The following is an 18,388-nucleotide window of genomic DNA, read 5'->3' as shown; positions in this document are numbered from 1 at the left end:
CTTTCGATCGCAGGGGAGCTGGGTGCCTGTCCACTGGTGCTCCAGGCCTATCAGAAGCCTCCGGCGCGGCGGAGGCTTCTACCCAGCTCCCACGCTTTCGCTTTCGATCGCGGGGGAGCTGGGTGCCTGTCTGCTGGTGCGGAGTGGACAGGCACCCAGCTCCCCCGCTTTTGATGGTCCGCAGCAGGATGTGGGCTCACTGCCCCAGAGGCCCCTTCTGTGCCGCAGCACAGCCATGGCGCAGACGCCGAGCTCGTGCTGCCGCTGGTGACACAAGCTCAGTGTCCCACCGGCCCAATCGGCCACCCCGACCACCCCGAGTCCTGCCCCTCCACGCCTCCTGGCCAATCGTGGGCATAGCGAAGGTACGGTCAATTTGCATATTTGTCTATTATTAGGTAGGATGAGTGTGCTGGTATAAAGACAAATATAATCCAGGCGGGATTATATAATTTTGTTCTTCAGATTTTAAAACATGCTCTGTGCCTACCTGTGCCTAATAGGCAAACCTTTCAGGCTACCCACAGCCTTTGAGGGCAAAGCAGGAACCGTTGTCCGGGACCCTAACTAGCCTCTGTCTCCGCAGGTCCCTCAGCGGATGGCAGCGGCGGAGGGCGCCCCCGAGAACGGCGGCGGCATCCCTGGAGTGTGGGGCGCCTGGGGCCCCTGGTCCGCCTGCTCACGCAGCTGCAGCGGTGGCGTGATGGAGCAGACGCGGCCCTGCCTGCCTGGACCCCACCATGCGCGCGGCCCCAAACCCCGAGCCCCCGCGCACGCCTTCGTGGGCCACGTGGTGTCGGCTGTGCGCACTTCAGTGCCACTACACCGGAGCCGAGAAGAGCCTCGCTCCCCCGCAGGCTTCAACGCCAGCCGCCAGGGCCCGGTGCTCCGGGGCAGCCGGCACCCGCAGGCGAGGGTCCGAGAACCCACGGCGGAGAGAAGGTACATGCCCTCCAGGCTCCTGCCGCCCTACACTGCCCTGGCCCTGTCTCTTCCCCGCCCGCCCGTTGTGGTGCACGCAGCTCTGCACCACAGATTGCTTGGTTAATGCATTGCTTCTGCCGGGTGGGGAGGAATTCTTGGCTTCGCATATCTCCTTTCATCCTTTGATTTATTTTGCAGCTTTTTAAAGCTTTGAGGCCACTCCCAGCCCACTCTGTGGTTCTGAATAGTCTTCAAAGTGAAGCTAATTCTAAGAAGCCTTTAGGCATCAACCTTAGGGAGGCCCTGTGGAGGGTAAAAGAGGAAGTGAGGACTGGGAGACCTCGCTCCAGTACAGCTGGCCTGGTGCAGGAGGAAAGGGAGATCCTGGCACCAGGCTGTGCGGATTTGAGCTGAGGACAAGGTGCTTTTAGCCCAAGGTGCCTTTTAAGTTCATATGAGTTTCAAATCCTTAGACATGTTGAATGTCTGGAGTGTTACCTGCTCTCAGGTTGTAGGTTTCAGGATTCTATGAAATTTTCTAGAAAGTTTCTCCAGAGTATTTTGAGTGAACACACAGCTTTGAGGCTGTGTCTAATTGAGGACCTAGATGTTGTCTAGAGACTTAATAAAATAGAAACTCTAGATATGGTATCATGGCATTAAAATAGTTGTATAGCCCTACGAAGCCTCCCTGGGGAGGCCAGCATAAATATGTCAAACTAGGCAGTGCCCATGGCAAAGGTAGGAGTGTAGGAGCTGAGAAGAACTTGTCAGTGAATTGATTAAAAAAAATATTTGCAGATTACAGCATTCATTCAACAGTATTTGTTGGGTGCCCGAGGTCAGTGGTCGGCAAACTCATTAGTCAACAGAGCCAAATATCAACAGTACAATGATTGACATTTCTTTTGAGAGCCAAATTTTTTAAACTTAAACTTCTTCTAACGCCACTTCTTCAAAATAGACTCGCCCAGGCCGTGGTATTTTGTGGAAGAGCCACACTCAAGGGGCCAAAGAGCCACATGTGGCTCGCGAGCTGTAGTTTGCTGACCACGGCCCTAGGTGCATGATAGAATCTGAGAGGATATTCATGCAAAAGCATTAACAACAACAAACAAACATTTACAGGAAAAACAAAATGTGTAAGATAAAATCTTTGTGCTTAAGGAATGTGGTCAAGCCAAGTTAATGCCCATCCCAGGCAGGGCCTGAGCCTGTTAGGTGGGTAGTCTAGCCTCTCTTATCAGTTGCAGTTCAGACTTCAGCATGGATGACCACCCTTTCCCACTGTGGCTAGATGCTTCGTGAGAGTCCTTCTCAGCCCAGTGCTGTAGGCTGTCCCTGCCACTGACTGGATGTGGAGAGAAGACACACCCATCAAGCCTCCCTGCCACATGCTCTTGACCTGGTCAAGCGGGGACCATTTCACAGAGAAGATGCTTTAGCTGATTTCTCAGGAATAAACCACATTTGGGCTGATAGAAGAGAGAAGGGGAGAGCTGTGTTGTGCTGGCACGGCCAAAGGTGAACCTGAGTTGGGGTGGCTGAAAGGCTTAGAAAAGACAGACAAGAGAATAAAAGCTGGGTCTCAGTGGGACACTGCTTCTCTGAGAGACAGCGACCGTGTCCACAAGCCGTGTCTTTATTTTATAGCAGATGCCACGAGGCAAAGTAAGGGCGTGATCAAGATGTTTAAAACATTCTCGTGGGTTTCAATCCTGCTCAGCTACATGCACCTGAACTCTATCACTCAGGCATGTGGGGCCACGTGTTCAGACCACAGGTTCAAGCTTACAACTACAGCTGTTGACTATAATTGTGCTGGGAGGGCCCTGCCCTCCAAGCTGGGACTTGCACGTGGCCACGAGAGGACTCTGCCCTCTCATTAATCTGAGGCTTGAACCTGTCCAAAACACTGTAGCCGTGCCCCACAGAGAGCCGAGAGTTTCAAGGCTTGGCATGGCCTGTCATTGGGAGAGTAAAGAGAGGCTGGGAGAGGATACTGCCTTCTCTCTTCCTGTGTAGAAACCCAAAGACCCTCCAACATCACTTGACACACATAGGGTCTGCTACTACTGAAGGCTGAGTGCTTATCATGTTAGCTCCTTTCATTTCAGCCACACCCCATAGTAACATAGCTCCCCAGTCCCTTATATGAAACTAGAGGCCCGGTGCACAAAAATTCATGCACTCGTGGGGGGGGGCATCCCTCAGCCTGACCTGCACCCTCTTATAGTCTGGGACCCCTGGGGGGATGTCCACCTGCCTGCTTAGGCCCACTCCCCAGGGGATTGGGCCTAAGCTGGCAGTCAGACATCCCTCTGGCAGCCTGGGAGCTGTCAGGGGATGTCCACCTGTCAGCTTAGGGCCCCTCCCTGTGGGGAGCGGGCCTTAGTTGCAGTTGGACATCTTTAGCACTGCTGAGGAGGCAGGAGAAGCTCCTGCCACCGCCACTGCACTCGCAGCCATCCGCCCAGCTTGTGGCTGAGCAGAGCTCCTCCTGTGGGAGTGAAATGACCACCAGGGGGCAGCTCCTGCATTGAGCATCTGCTCCCTGATGGTCAGTGCATGTCAAAACAACCAGTTGTTCCCAGTCGTTCACCGTTAGGGTCAATTTGAATATTACCCTTTTATTATATAGGACTAGAGGCCCGGTGCATGAAATTTGTGCACGGGGGTGGGGGGGTGTCCCTCAGTCCAGCCTGCACCCTCTTCAATCTGGGACCCCTCGAGGGATGTCCAACTGCCCGTTTAGGCCAGATCCTAAACAAGCAGTCGGACATCCCTCTCACAATCCAGGACTGCTGGCTCCCAACTGCTCGCCTGCCTGCATTCTTGATTGCCCCTAACTGCTTCTGCCTGCCAGCGTGATCACCCCCTAACCACTCCCCTGCAAGCCTGATTGATGCCTAACTGCTCCCCTGCCAGCCCGATTGCCCCTAACTGCCCTCCCCTGCAGGCCTGGTCACCCCTAACTGCCCTCCCTTGCAGGCCTGGTCACCCCAACTGCTCTCCCCTGCAGGCCTGGGTCCCCCTCAACTGCCTTTCCCTGCAGGACCGGTCACTCCCAACTTCCCTCCTCTGCCAGCTTGGTCACCCCTAACTGCCTTCCCCTGCAGGCTTGATCACCCTCAACTGCCCTCCCTTGCAGGCCTGGTCCCTCCCAACTGCCCTCCCCTTCTGGCCTGATTGTCCACAACTGCCCTCCCCTGCTGGCCTGATCCCTCCCAACTGCCCTCCCCTGCTGGCCATTTGTGGCGGCCATCTTGTGTCCACATGGGGGCAGCCATCTAGTGTTGGAGTGATGGTCAATTTGCATATTACTCTTTTATTAGATAGGATAGAGGCCTGCTGCATGGGTGGAGGCCAGCTGGTTTGCCTTGAAGGGTGTCCTGGATCAGGGTGGGGGTTCCCTTGGGGTGTGGGGCAGCCTGGGCGAGGGGCCTGTGGTGGTTTGCAGGCCGGCCACGCCTCCCGGCGACCCAAGCGGAGGCCCTGGTATCTGGGGTTTATTTATCTTCTATAATTGAAACTTTGTAGCCTTGAGCGGAGGCCTGGACTGGCCAGGGTGTGCAGGAAGCTTGGCTTCCTCCATTGCCAGGGAAACCCAAGCCTCCTGCTCGCTCTGTGGCTGTAGCCATTTTTATTGGGATTTATTTATTTTCTATAATTGAAACTTTGTAGCCTTGAGCGGAGGCCTGGGCCAGCTAGGGTGTGCAGGAAGCTTGGCTTCCTCCATTCCAGGAAACCCAAGCCTCCTGCTCACTCAGTGGCCACAGCCATTTTTGGTGGGTTAATTTGCATACTCGCTCCTGATTGGCTGGTGGGTGTGGCGTGTGGGTGTAGTGGAGGTGAGGTCAATTTGCATATTACTCTTTTATTAGATAGGATACTTATGGTCAGTGCATTTTAGAATTTAGAATTGTTCCGATTTTAGAAAGGTAGTTCATGGCATGTTTCACACTTTAATGACATTCCTTCTCTGGTGTGGGCAACATCCCATAATTAAACACATTTTTACTTCTGCAGTGAAACATATGGATGTTCACGTCAAGTAGGGTAAAAGAGACCATGTGTGTTAAGGTCAGGTTGACTGCCCCAATGAGTTTTGACACCAAACTGATAAAAACATTAAAAGAAAAAGAAAGACAAAAACTCAGTTTTCAAAACTCTTGCTTTCAGGATTGCAGATTTATAATAGCTGAGGTTTGTTGAATGCCTGTCCTATGCCAGGCACTGTTCCTATCGCTTTACACTGACAACCCTATGAAATGGCTGCTAATATCCTTATTTTAGAGGTGAGGAAATGGAGGCCCAGAGAAGTGAGGTAACTTGTCCAAGGCCTCACAGCTAGTATACGAAGAGTTAGGATTCAAACCCTGGGAGCCATGGCTATCAGGACCTGATGAAGTAGATGTTACACTACCTAAGGAATCCGAGGTGCTAAGATGTTAAATGACAGCTCAGAGTCCTAAATAAAGCCACAGAAAAGCTGAGATTTGAAGGTGCTGCTGACTCCCAGATCCCTAGAGTACTCAGGAACTTCTCTTCCAGCCATTGTGGTTGAGAACCTAGAAAAGCTGCCCAGGGAACAGGCTCTAGTTGGCTGCCGGCCTGGGCTGCAGGCTTTCCGGCCCATGCATTTTGGCAGCAGGAAAGTTTTCTCTTCTAACTTATTGACAAGGGGCCAGTTACTGTTTACTATGAAGTTCCTACAAGTTTTTATCATGCTCTTGTAATTTGACAGTTTCAGATGAAATAATCCAAATATTAGCCTGGGAGGCCTGTGCTGCTGAAAAATGTCACGCTCTTCCCGGCTGATGAAAATGGCATTTGCTTACATGTATCAGTGATTAGGAACTTTCACAGTGTATATGACCCCAGAAGAAATGGCAGTGTGTTCTCTGGATGGCTGTCTGCCTCATTCTCTGTTTCAGGTTTGAGGTTTGAGGTGGAGGCTGTTAGGGCTTATATGTTTAAGAAACTGTTAAGTTGTTATGCTAGGCAACTGAAAACTTAATTGGAGCCAGATAACAAATAAAACAAAACTATTCAACCTTCTAACAAATATTTATTAAGCATTTACTATGTTGTAAAGCTCTGGGACACAAAGGTATAAAAACAGGGCTGGAGGCATCAAGGCTCTTACTGACAGGCTAGAGCAGCTGCTGGCAAACTATTTTTTTTTTTTAGGCATAAGAATTCTTTGTGCAAAATCAGTCTTAGATGGAGGTTCAATTTGTAACAGACAAAAGCTGAGCTGCTCTGTTTGAAGCTTTAGAGACATTACTATAAAAACCTGGGGACTAGCTCTTGGTTCAGTGGATAGAGCATCGGCCTTCGGACTGAAGGATCCTGGGTTCGATTCCGGTCAAGGGCACGTACCTTGGTTGAAGGCTCCTGGCTCTGGTTGGGGACATGCGGGAGGCAACCAATCGATGTCTCTCTTACATCAATGTTTCTCTCTGTCTCTCCCTCTCCCTTCCATTTTCTCTAAAAAAAAAAAAAAAAAATCAATGGAAAGAATATCTTCAGGTGAGGATTAAACAACAACAACAAAAACCTGGGGACTAGATACAACGCAGGCAGTGGTTTCTAACCTTGGCTGACCATTAGAGTCCTTTGCCTACTTTTTAGAAATCTTGACACCCTGGTCACATCCCAAACGAACATCTGAGTCTCTAAGGGTTGTGCTTAGACATGGAAAGAATACAGCCAAGGTTGGGAATCGTAGGACTGGAAGTATCTTGGGAACTTTTCAGGGTTCCATGGAAAAGAATTTGGGAGTCAAATACTGTCTAGTAGAATATTCCAGGTTTAGTGAGCACATATAAGCATCACTTGCAGTGGGGTGGGGAGTATTGTTTAAAGTAGAGCCGTCTAGTCCCCACCATCTCTCCTGCCGAATGGGGATTGTTTTGTAGTCCGTGGTGTGACCTAGGTAACTTGGTTTAAATGGTTCTGACAGATTCCAGAGTTTCAGAACCAGTGCTCCAGAAGGTTAGGAAAGGCATGGATGTAAACGCCTCCCTTATGGGCTAGTATGATGACATAGTAATGCGGATGAAGTGGCTACCTTTGTGGAGAGGTCTTCTGTTCAGGCACTACATCAAATGCATTATAACACAGGCCCTTCAGCCCTGGGAGGCAGGTACCGAGATGCACATTGTATCACAGGCCCCTCAGCCCTGGGAGGCAGGTACAGAGATGCACATTGTATCACAGGCCCCTCAGCCCTGGGAGGCAGGTACAGAGATGCACATTGTATCACAGGCCCCTCAGCCCTGGGAGGCAGGTACCGAGATGCACATTGTATCACAGGCCCCTCAGCCCTGGGAGGCAGGTACCGAGATGCACATTGTATCACAGGCCCCTCAGTCCTGGGAGGCAGGTTCGCATTTCGCAGAAGGGAAACGGGCTCAGAGGAAGGGAATGCACTGCTCCAATCCCCTCCTTCAGAAGCAGCAGGACCGGAACTTCGTGGAGGTCTGTCGGGATCAGGCACTAAAGTTCTCTTCACTGAAGTGGTTGTTTTGGACGCGAGGCAGTTTATTTCCAGCAGGAGTGATCAGAAAAGCTGCTTGAAGGCTGGACAGTTTGAGCCACACCTTGAAAAGTGGGTGGATTTGGCACTGAAGGCTTAAAAAGAACTACATCTCTTTCTTGCAATGTTCAGCTCTCTTAATCGGGAAATCTTTAGTCCTAGGCACCAGGGGGATCCAACAAATTGGAAACACAGTTCCTATTCTTGGGGGCCTGATGCTGTGGTGATGGACGAGTGGAAAACCCAGGAAACACTGCACATGGTGGGAGACAGTAGAGGTGTGACCAGAGTTCAGGGAGATGGGAATTCCTTGTGGGATGGAGCTGTTCTGGAACACTGCACAAAGCAGGTAGGATTTGAACCCAACCTTGAGGAATAAGTAGAATTTACTTAGCTGGAATGTATCTGGAAACTTTTTGGGTCTACTTGCTTCCATATCAGACCTTTGTCTCATTAAAACACACACATACACTGCAAATCACTTTCTAAAAAGCCATATGAATCATATCAGTATTTATTGGAGCTCTCACAAAGATCCTGAGCTTAGGAAAGTTACTAAACTTCTCTGAGCCTCAGGGACTTTATCTTTCAAATGAGAGTAATAATAATACCTATCACATGGGATTGTTGCATAATTAAATGAAATATATATATTGCTCAGTTCATAGTTGGTGCCCAATAAATTCTAGCTCTAGCTCCCATTATAGGTTTAAAGGCTGGGCGTTGTGTTAGAGAGTTCCAGTTAGAATTGTCGTTCTGCAGGAACGACCAGGTGGAGAAATGGGGCCACACAGGAAGATGGGGAGCCGGGAACTGAGGTCCAGTACAGGAGGGCAGGACTCTGGGCAGCACAGCACCCCAGGGCCTGGGCACCCTGCCCTTTGCCCTTTCTTGGTGTGACCTCTCAGGAAAGCCCTCCACAAAGGGTGGCCTTCCCCTGGGATTTAGGGGAGTGGCTGCCTGGGGAGGCTCTGGACTGGGGGTGTTCAGCCTGCAGGTCGTGGCCAACAGATTCCATAGGGCACTTCACCAACTCCTCCCTCTCTCCCTGCCCAGGGCTGCATCTCTGTGATGGCTGTAGGGGGAGGGGCCGGTGAGGAGGAGGGTATCAGGTGAGTCTGGTAGCCTGTACAACCACGCAGCAACACACTCCTGTGACATTGACAACACTCCAAAGTAGGAGAGCCTTTCCCCTCAGTTTCCAGAATGGATACCTGCAGACTGTGGGAGCTACTGCAGAATGTTCCCTGGATTTTCCTGCAGAAAACCAAATGGATTTCTTTCCATTCCTAAAGTGTCTGGGGGAAACGGCACCCAGAGAGAGTCTCTGCTGCCCAGAGTCCAAGTGCATAACCTTAGAGGACATGTTGTGAATGTCCACTGGCCAGGTGAACTCAGCTTCCACAAAGTCAGGGTCTGAGGACGCCGGCCATTCCATCGAGGACCAGTGCAGGTAACTCTCTCACCTCCCTGGTTGCCAGGGAGCCCCCTAACAGGTAGGTATTCCTTACCACTGGGCTTCCTTCCTTACGCTCACCTACAGTGGCCAGTTTTTCTTATCGTTACACAAGTGAACTAGTGGCATCTGAGGAATGGGAAGTTTGATACTTTAATTCAGAGCTTTTCAAGATCTGGCACATTTTCCCCCTCCCCCACTGAGCATTGCCAAGTCTAGAACATCTGTCAATGCCTACGGGAGACAGTTGTAGGATCCTGGGAGCTGACAATCACATCTGTGTAAATCACGGCCACTGTTTTCATTAGGTGGAATGTGTCAGAAAGGTTGCCGAGGGTGGGCTTCCCAGAACCGCCTGGAGAAGGAGAGCTGGTTTCGTGTTGAGAGGGAATCTGCCTACATCAGGGATATTCTTACAGAGGCTGTGCAGACCCACAGCCCAAGAGCAGTTTGTGCTCAGTTCTCAATTACTGTTTTTCTTTGAAAGAGTGGTCTTATTTGTGTCTCTTCTATTAGCCAGTCCTTCAGGTGATGAGGTGGGGTATAGGGACAGGAGCTAACACATGATAGTGAACTGTTCAGTCCTGGGTTTGACAGGTTTGGTTGTCTACCCAGCTCTGCCACGTACTAGTCCTGTGCCTTGCTGGCATTGTTCAGACTTTCCCTGATGGGGAAATAATACACCTGCTTCACTGGGTTGCTGTGAACGGGATAATTCCTACAAAGAACTCAGCACAGTGTAGAGCAACTCATAAACACTCCGTGAACATGGCAGACTGCCTTCCATTTGCCAGGACACTGGGAGCACCGAGGTGGGGCTGGTTCTTGGGGAATCAAGAGGAGCTTGCCTTTCTCAGGTGGGAAGGAGCTAGGAAGTACTTGAAATGGATAGGGGATGGCAGTGCTTTGGTGACGTAGAAGGTCTCTTGTCCTCGAGGGACTCATGCTGGTGGGGTGGGGAGGAAGATAAGCAAACATACATTTATAAGACCAAGGGTTCAGGGATCTCTTAAGAGGGATGCTCTGGGTGTGGGGAGTGGGTGGGAGTGAGGACTGGGGAGCCAGGGAAGGCTTCTCAGAGGAAGTGCTGACTGAGCTGAGCTTTGAGGAAGAAGGATTTTAGCAGAGCCCAAGAGCGAGGAGAGCATTACCCAAAAAGCAAAGTGCAGGACGGAGTCCTGGAGGCATGAGTGAGCCTGATGTTCCAGAATTCAGAACCAGCCTGCTGGCGCTGGAGCACAGGCTGCAGCTGAGGGAGTGTCCAGGCTGGACTGGGGGCGTCCACGGGCTCCCCTCCAGGGTGGGGCTGTGGAGCAGTGCTAGGGAGTTAAACTAGAAGTTATCTGAGAAAGAAGTCCCATAAACACAGCTAACCAGTTAAAGCAAGACAGCGTAACTAGTGTATAGTCAGTCTAAATATCTGCTAATGCCCCTGTGATTTTAAAAATGTTTGTGCCTCATCTTACGAAGTCCGTTTAGTCACTGGGGAGCCAAGACTTGCCCCTCCAGTTTTGTAATAGTTGTGTTAGTTTCCCACTGATGGTGTAACTCTTAACGTAAACTCAGTGGCTTAAAACAGCATAAATTTATTCTCTTGCAGTCGGAAAGTCTGAAGTCCAAAATCAAGATGTTATCAGGGCTACATTTCTTCTGGGGACTTCAGGGAAAAATTGCGTCCTTCCCTTTTCCAGCTTTCAGAAGCTGCCTGCATTCCTCGGCCCCTCCCATCACCCACCCTCCTGCTTCTGTCATTTCCCACTTGGCTAACTCTCCTCTTCGGACCTCCTCCTTTCCAGGACCCTGGTGTTCACATCGCACCCACTCATAACCAGGATCCTCTCCCAGCTCAAGATCCGTAACTTAATCTCAGCTGCAAAGTCTTTTCTCCACATAAGGTCACTGGGGATTCGGATATGGACACCTTTGGGGTGGGGGTAGAGGATTATCCAGCCAACCATTTTGGAGTCTTAAAAATACCCAAGAAACAAGACAGTTTGTGTGCTGGCAGCACCACGGCACTTCCCCACACCCTGTCTAGCTATTGTCCATGGGAGATGGAGCAGTTCTGTCCCCAAAAGAAAAGCACAGCCCTGCTTCCCGCCCTCTTTCAGCGTTCTTTGGGCACTAGTATTGAGCAAGGCCAGTGCCTGCAATGAGGTTAACGATAATAGATGCCCAAGGCAGCTGGATGGGATAAGAGCCCTGAACCCCAAGTTCAGAATTCAGGGTCCAGATTCCAACTTTCACCTGTGTTTTCATCTTGGCCAGGTTACCTTATTTCTCAAGGCTTTAGTGTACATGTTTATAAAAGAAAGGGGTCTATTCCATTCATTAAGGTCTCCTGCTAGATACCAGTGTATGATTGAGGACCAGTTGCTGCTTTAAATGGTCCACTGCCATTCTGCCATCCCGAGTACTGAAAGGGAAGAAGGTGGCTGGGAGACACAGCCCTCAGACAGACTTTCAGACACGCTCTAGAATTTGATGGCTATTCTTTCTAGATACATCAACATCACTACCCTTCAAATACCTCTGTTCAGATTTCTGTGTCATAACATGAGTTTTTCCTCAAAAGTGCCGTCAACACATCTGACCTTCTTTTATTGCCCCCCCCGCACCCCCCCCCCCCCGGGGCCTTGCCCTTTTCTATTGGAAGCATTCATATTTCTTACCTTGGAGGAAACCCTGGGCTTGGCGTCATTAGATCCCACTTCCTGTCTCCACACTATTATTTGCTAAATGGATGGTCTTCAGGAATCACTCAATCTAATGGATGAAATGTGCATAATTATATGTCTTCTGTCTACCACAGAGGCCCATTGAGAGGGTCAAATGAGGTAATAGCTATAAAAGTATTTTGAAAAATCTAAGACACTTCAAAAACAATATGGCCAACTATTTTATCATTTACCATATTATATTGGGGTTTTACAGCCTGTGTCTTTTTCTCTAACTTCTTGTATGAGTGTGCATGTATATGAGTGTGCACATGTGTGTAGTATGTGTGTATGCATGCATGCATATGTGTGTGCACCTGTGTATGTGTGCATGGACATGCATATTTGTATACATGCATGTTAGTACTATGTGTGTGCATGTATGTGTGTTGTGTGTGTGTGTGTGTGTGTGTGTGTGTGTGTGTTTGCTTAAAAGGGCTATTAGCTTTGAGACAGGACAGACGGGATCAAGCGTAGATCACAGGCTTTACTAACCCTTTCCTGCCTCCCCAGGGAACTGTCCCTGGCTGCTGGTAGGAATCATTTGTTTTTTCAGCTTCTCCTTTCCTGCCCACTTTCTTGGAGGCTATTTGCATTTCACCATTAATAACTCTGGAGCAATATGTTATTTCTGTCTTGGGGGGGGTCCCTGGAGCCAGTGGGCTCCATGATTCGGGATAGGAAAACTTTTGTTAATTAAGCTTCACAAAGCCACATGCTGGTTTCCTGTCCCTCAGTGGATACCTAGGGAGTCTTATTACACACGGGGGGACAGAAACCACATGGCAAAGAGAAGGGAAATCTTTGGCCTTGTCTGTGTTTCTCCTTGGAAAACCTCCCTGGCAATCCTGGGCAGTCAGCAGGGAAAGCAGGTACATCTGTTTGAAATGTATACTTCACATTTTTGGTGTTTTTTGTTTTGCTCCTGCAAGGAAAAGTTTCATTTCTTTACCTTCTGAGACAGGATTTCCACTTAGTCCCTGAATTGTTTGACAAGAAGTTACCTGTTGATGCTAACCAGATAAATGGGGTTTTAATAGGCTTTGGTTTCTAAATCGGAAACCCTAGCCCTGTTAGTGGGAGAGTTTGTAGCAGAGCCGGCCCAGTGGTATGTACATTTCTGCCTGTAGGTTAGGAGAGATTGGAGCCAGATTTTAAGCTTGAGTTACTCTGATCTCAGACAAGGCTCCAAAGAGCCCTTGTTCATTTCTTGTGGCATTTCATTAAGTGTCAGAAGTATTTCATTAGTTATCAGAACAAAGATCACATTTGCTATAAGAATGTTTTGTTGAACCCCCTCCAAGTCATTCATAACTCTGGATTCCAGAAGAAAGATACGATGGGCTATGGAAAAAGCCTGACTACAATATGTTTGTCCCAGAAGGGGGATCTCAACTTTGCCTCTGAGACCCCTAGGACTTCTCCTTGGATGTATGCCTGGTGGCAGCATGAGATGCCTTTGAGTAAGGATGGGAGGGGGATGTTTCCTGCATGCGCTGGTTATTGTCATTTCCTTTACTCATCCTTCCTGCACACATTGCAGACTCCTTTGTATTAATAGCAATAATTTTTAGAGCACCTACCATGTCCACATCATTTACATGTGCATTTGAACCTCAAGCAGCCTCATTCTATAGTTACACTGAGCTGAGGCAGAGAAGTCCCCAGTGTCCTGCTTCTCTGAGGAGCAGAGTAGGATCTGAATGCAGGTTTGCCTGACCCCAATGTCCCCACTCTCCTCACTGCCACTCTGAGCTTATAATGTAGATCCAGGTAAGGTACCTGTATGTGAAGGATTTGGGGAACAACTGTGGCCTCTCTGTTGGTTCTCTTGGTAAAATGCTAATAGCCTCCCTTTCTTGTCCATCCATAGACCCTTTCCTGGACGTGTAGTACTTTTGGCTAAGCTCTGTTAATAGTAACAAGAGTATTCCTAACAGATGTTTACTGAGGGTTTGCTGTCGAGGGAGTTGAATAACGCACACCCCCAAAGATATCAGTGTCTAATCTCTGAAGCCCCAAAGTACTAATTTATTTGGAAAAAGGACTTTGCAGATGTGATCAAGGATCTTGAGATGTGGAGATTAGTCTAGGTTATATAGGTGCACCCTAAATGCAACCATGTGTATCCTTAGAGGAAGCAGGCAGAGAGAGAGAGAGAGAGAGCTGATACACAGACACAGAGGAGAAGGTGATTGGAAGATAGAACAGAGAGATTTGAAGATGCTGTTTTTGAAGAATGGAGTGATGCAGCCACAAGCCAAGGAATGCCAGCAGCCACCAGAAACTGGAAGAGGCAAGTAAACAGATTCTTCCCAAGAGCCTCCTGAGGGAGCACAGCCCTGCCAACAACTTGATTTCAGCCCATTGATATTGATTTTGAAGTTCCAGAACTGTGAGAGATTGAATTTCTATTGTTTTAAGCCACCAAGTTTATGGCCCTAAGAAACTAATATACTATGTTTAAGGCTCTGATGTAAACCTCAAAGGACTCATACATAAAGTATCTGTATAATCCACCCACCCCCCTTTTTTTTTCAAAATGAGAGGAACTCTGACCTTAGAGAGAGGAAGTGGGGAGTCTCAGGTCCCAGAGCTGGGAGGTTGTAGGATCTGAACTAGAGTCTAGCTCCAAGTTTCTGCTCTTAACCATTGTGTTATTTTCCCTTCCTGCTCCAGACTCCATTTTCACCCCAATGCCCTATAGGTCAGGCCAAGGTCAAGATCTAGCCTTGCCTCTAGAGCCTTCCTTTTCCTCTTCAAGGTTTGACTTCTAGGCATACTTTATTTTATTTATTCTCTCATAAATCTATTCCATATGGAAACATTTGGTCCCCTGTGGACCAGGTGGGCCAAATAGCAGTTAACTGAGACTCCCTTTTCCTCAGTAATTAGAACACAGTTCATTGTGGGCTAGTGCAGAAAACATTTCTTTCTGGATTTGGAGGAAAATAGTCATTTTGCTCCATGTTTTCCAATAAAGTCTCATTCCAAACAGTTCATTTGTAATGCTCTGTGAATGGCATTTGGTATTTATAAGCTGTACTATATTGCAGCTGTTTAAGCTCCTTAAGAGCTTACCATTCATTCATTCAGTAACATTTGTTAATATTACAATAATATTTGTTCACACAGATTTACTAGCTTGGACAAGTTGTTTAATGTATTTGAGACTCTGTTTTCTTATACATAAAAGAGGAGTAATGGCCCTTTTGCTTTTTGCAGTGAAGGCTAAATAGGATAACATAGATAAAACATTTGGCAGGTGTTCAGTAAATTGTTGTTATTTGAATACAGAATTTATTAAAGTGCATGAGGCTAAATATTTTGAGGGATGGGGGAAACCTCTAGAACAAACCCCTCTTTCCTTCAATTAACTGAGGGTGACAGACACCTAAATAATTTACTCTAATGCAAAGGAGAAAGGAATGCATCCTTTTCACCTTAATTACCATACTTAAAATATTTCATATTTATGACAAAAAATAAGTGAAGTGATACATGTTAAGCGGGCACATAGAAGGAGGTATAAAAATTCAGAGTTGCTGGCCTGGCCAGTGTTACTCAGTGGTTAGAACATCTGCCCATGCACCAAAAGGTCTTGGATTCAATTCTGGTCAAGGACATGTATCTAGGTTGCAGGTTCAATCCCCAGCCCTGGTTGGTTGGGCTCATGAGGGAGGTAGCCAATCAATGTGTCTCTCTCACATCGATGTCTCTGTCTGTCTATCTGACTCTCTCTCTAGTCCCCCTCCTCCTCCTTCCCTTTCACTCTATCTAAAATCAATGGAAAAATGCCCTTGGGTGAGGATTAATAACAGCACAAAAATTCAGAGTTGGGAAACATTCAGAATATCTATATATTTAAAAGCCTTGAGCAACCGTTACGACCGGCTGACTGACCGACCAGCCAGTAGCTATGATGCGCACTGACCACCAGGGACAATACCCCTCATGGTCAGTGCACTCCCACAGCCAACCTCCCGTGGTCCCTCCCCCTGGCTGGTCAGCCCCTATTGGCCCCGATCGCCGGCCAGGCTGAGGGACCCCACCCATGCACGAATTTGTGCACCAGGCCTCTAGTGAGAGAAATAACATTGCTTCCTCCATGGGCCTTTCACTTAAAAGATGCTTAAGAAATGTAAGTTGCATTATAATTGATTTACTCTTACATTAATGAATTCAGCAGAACTTAAAGCAAATAGTTCTTCAGCTTGCTTCAACCTGTTGGGGATCAGCCTCTGGGGCAAGGGCACTGTTTGAGGCTCCCTAGTGGAGAGGGGTTAGGAGCTCACATTTTCTTAGCACTTGCCCTTTCCAGGCACTGTGCCCCATAGGTAATTTCATTTGGTTTTCCTAAACCCCTATAGTCCTGAGGATTGCTCAGGTTCAGATTACAACCCATACCAGCAACAGGTTTGACTCCCAAGAGGGCTGCTCTCAGTTACACTGGAGAAATGAAAGCATTTACTGTTCTTTCATGAAAAACTGGCTCCATACCTCTCAGCCTGTGTCTGGCTGGCTGCCTCTGCAGTGACCCTCACATGTCAAGGTTGGAAGCTTTGTGCCTCTCACCTTTGGGACAGTGTTGCTGTCATGGTAACCACCATTTATGGAGTGTCCACTGAGGGCCAAGCCTTGTGCTAGGTACTTTACCTGCATTATTTCATTTAATCCACGTGATAGCCATATGAGGTAGGCATTGTTATCCCCATCTTACTGCTGGGGATGAGGGATGGGTAGTGACTTACCCATGGTTACACAGGTAATATGTGGCTGATCTGGCCTGTTTTCTGGAATGCCTAAACTCTTTCTGCCATCCTATGTTGCTACCCCTCTCCTACCAGGTGACCCTCACCTACCAGGATGACCTGCCTAGCACAACGGAGGGTGGGGCCATCACCTCTTTGTTCTGAGTTCTCTAATATTGGCTCAGCCTTAACTGGAAATGCCTCTCTGTTGGACCTCCATAAGCTCATGTTTCACCTTTGTGTGAATCCAAACAAGATGCCTCTTCCTCTGGCCAGATTCATCTCCCCACACTGGATTTCAGCACCCAGATGTCCTTATGCGGTGAAGAACCTGCTCAGCTCTAAGTGGCATCCCTGCAGACACAAGACACCACTGCTTTCTGTTGGTCTGAAATTGGTTTTCTTGATGCCCACTTACTTGTCTTATTCCACCTCTCTGGGCCCACACTGAATAAAGGCACCTGCAGATCAGTCCTGGAAATCCAGGACCACATGGATGCCCAGCGAGCACTGGGATGATTTGTTCTTGGATGCTTGGCTCATTTGCAAACATCATCCTCTAAACAAGAAGAAACAGCCTGTTGGCAATAGCTGGAATCAGAGTGTGTCATCTCCTGGGTTATTGTCCCAGCCGGTCTGGGTCAGTTCTGAAGGCTGCTCTCAGCTTTATTTAGGGATGCCTGGGGGCCATCCTGTGAACCTCACCTCCTGGGAGGCCAGTGGGTGGGTCACTGAAGATAGGTCTTCTTTAGGTTTGGCTTCCTGGTGCAAAACCTTTAGCATGCAGGAGGCAGCTGATCAACGATTCTCTCTCAGCATTGATGTTCCTATCTCTCCCTCTCTCTTCCTCTCTGAAAGCAATAAAAATACATATACTTTTAAAAGGGCCTTTAAAACTCAGAGTTGCTTTCTGCTTCCTTTGCTAGGTCACTTGCCTCTGGGCTCCTGGTAGTGCTTCTGAATCGATTTGTGACAAGTCCTCTTTCCTTTCTCTTATTAGTACAAATTCATCACTTCCCTCTGTGTCCCTCCCTTTCTCCCTCCCTTCCCCTTCGCCCTCCCCCACTTGGCGATCCTTCTTCCTGAGCAAACCTGTCAGCTGATTCTCACACTGGTCTTTAGATGCAGACCTTAAATACTTTCTCGGGATCAGCAGTAGATCTGGCAAAAGGGGGAATGTTTGTGACAGTGTGTGCCACACAGTAGGTAGCCAGGAAAGCTTTTGTTTCCTTCATCTTAACTTTTGTTTCCCGGAGCGGTCAGAGTTTTCTCTTACCTCCTGTAGACACCAGGTCAGTGACTGCCGAGGCAGCCCTGGCAGCATCCAGTGTTCTGAATTTCCCAGAAGACAGACACACTCAGCCTACACCGTTTGCTCATGGCCTCTTTGAACTTGGCTGGGCAGGCGATCATAATGGAACAGAGAGGGTTTTAGAAACATGGGGCTCTCTTTCCAGTTTCAGGCTGTAGATTCCATTTGGTCCAGCTCACCAGATCATGTGGCTCCTCTGTGAACGCAGGTTTCTGCCTTCAGCTGCTGTTCCCTCCTAGTCTTCCTCCCTGGAATTGGGATTTTTGGTCTCTCTAGGTAGCCACTAGCTACTGACTTTTAATTTCATCAGCTCCCTTTGCTTCCCACCCAGATGTGCAGGGCTATCCTGACTTCTTGCTTATTGGAACTCAGAGCCTTTTCATCTCCACTAATGGGTCCAGAGAGGCAGGCAGCCTTCATTGACCCATTGCTTAGAAATGTTGAGCAATTAAGCTATAGTCTCTCATATTGTTATTTCAATAAACCTGCACAGAGTACCTCTGGGTCGGTCAGACCCACTGCCAATCTCAGGGATTATGCACTCAGGATAAGAAAATGGCAAGCCTTGCCCCGAAGGACTAGAAGACTTGTGAGGGGCCAGGCCTTTTACTCAACAATGTTACCATCTGCACATGAGGCTGCTGATGGTCTTTGTTGATCTAGAATCTTTCTGGGCGTTTGACT

At 48.4% G+C, this 18,388-nt stretch overlaps 1 protein-coding gene across 1 annotated transcript in view; it reads left to right on the top strand.

Moving 5' to 3' along the window:
* The window catches only part of THSD4 (thrombospondin type 1 domain containing 4), a 764,623-nt gene that overhangs the window by 101,351 nt on the left and 644,884 nt on the right, over positions 1–18,388 (top strand). Inside the window, exon 4 of the mRNA XM_054725222.1 lies at positions 587–942. Coding sequence (XP_054581197.1) covers positions 587–942 — 356 coding nt within the window. The remainder of the gene's footprint in view (positions 1–586; positions 943–18,388) is intronic.

This window comes from Eptesicus fuscus, chromosome 2 (assembly GCF_027574615.1).
Source record: "Eptesicus fuscus isolate TK198812 chromosome 2, DD_ASM_mEF_20220401, whole genome shotgun sequence".
Taxonomy (NCBI): Eukaryota; Metazoa; Chordata; class Mammalia; order Chiroptera; family Vespertilionidae; genus Eptesicus; species Eptesicus fuscus.
Note: the sequence above shows the minus strand (reverse complement) of the source record. Positions and strands in the feature narration are given on the sequence as shown.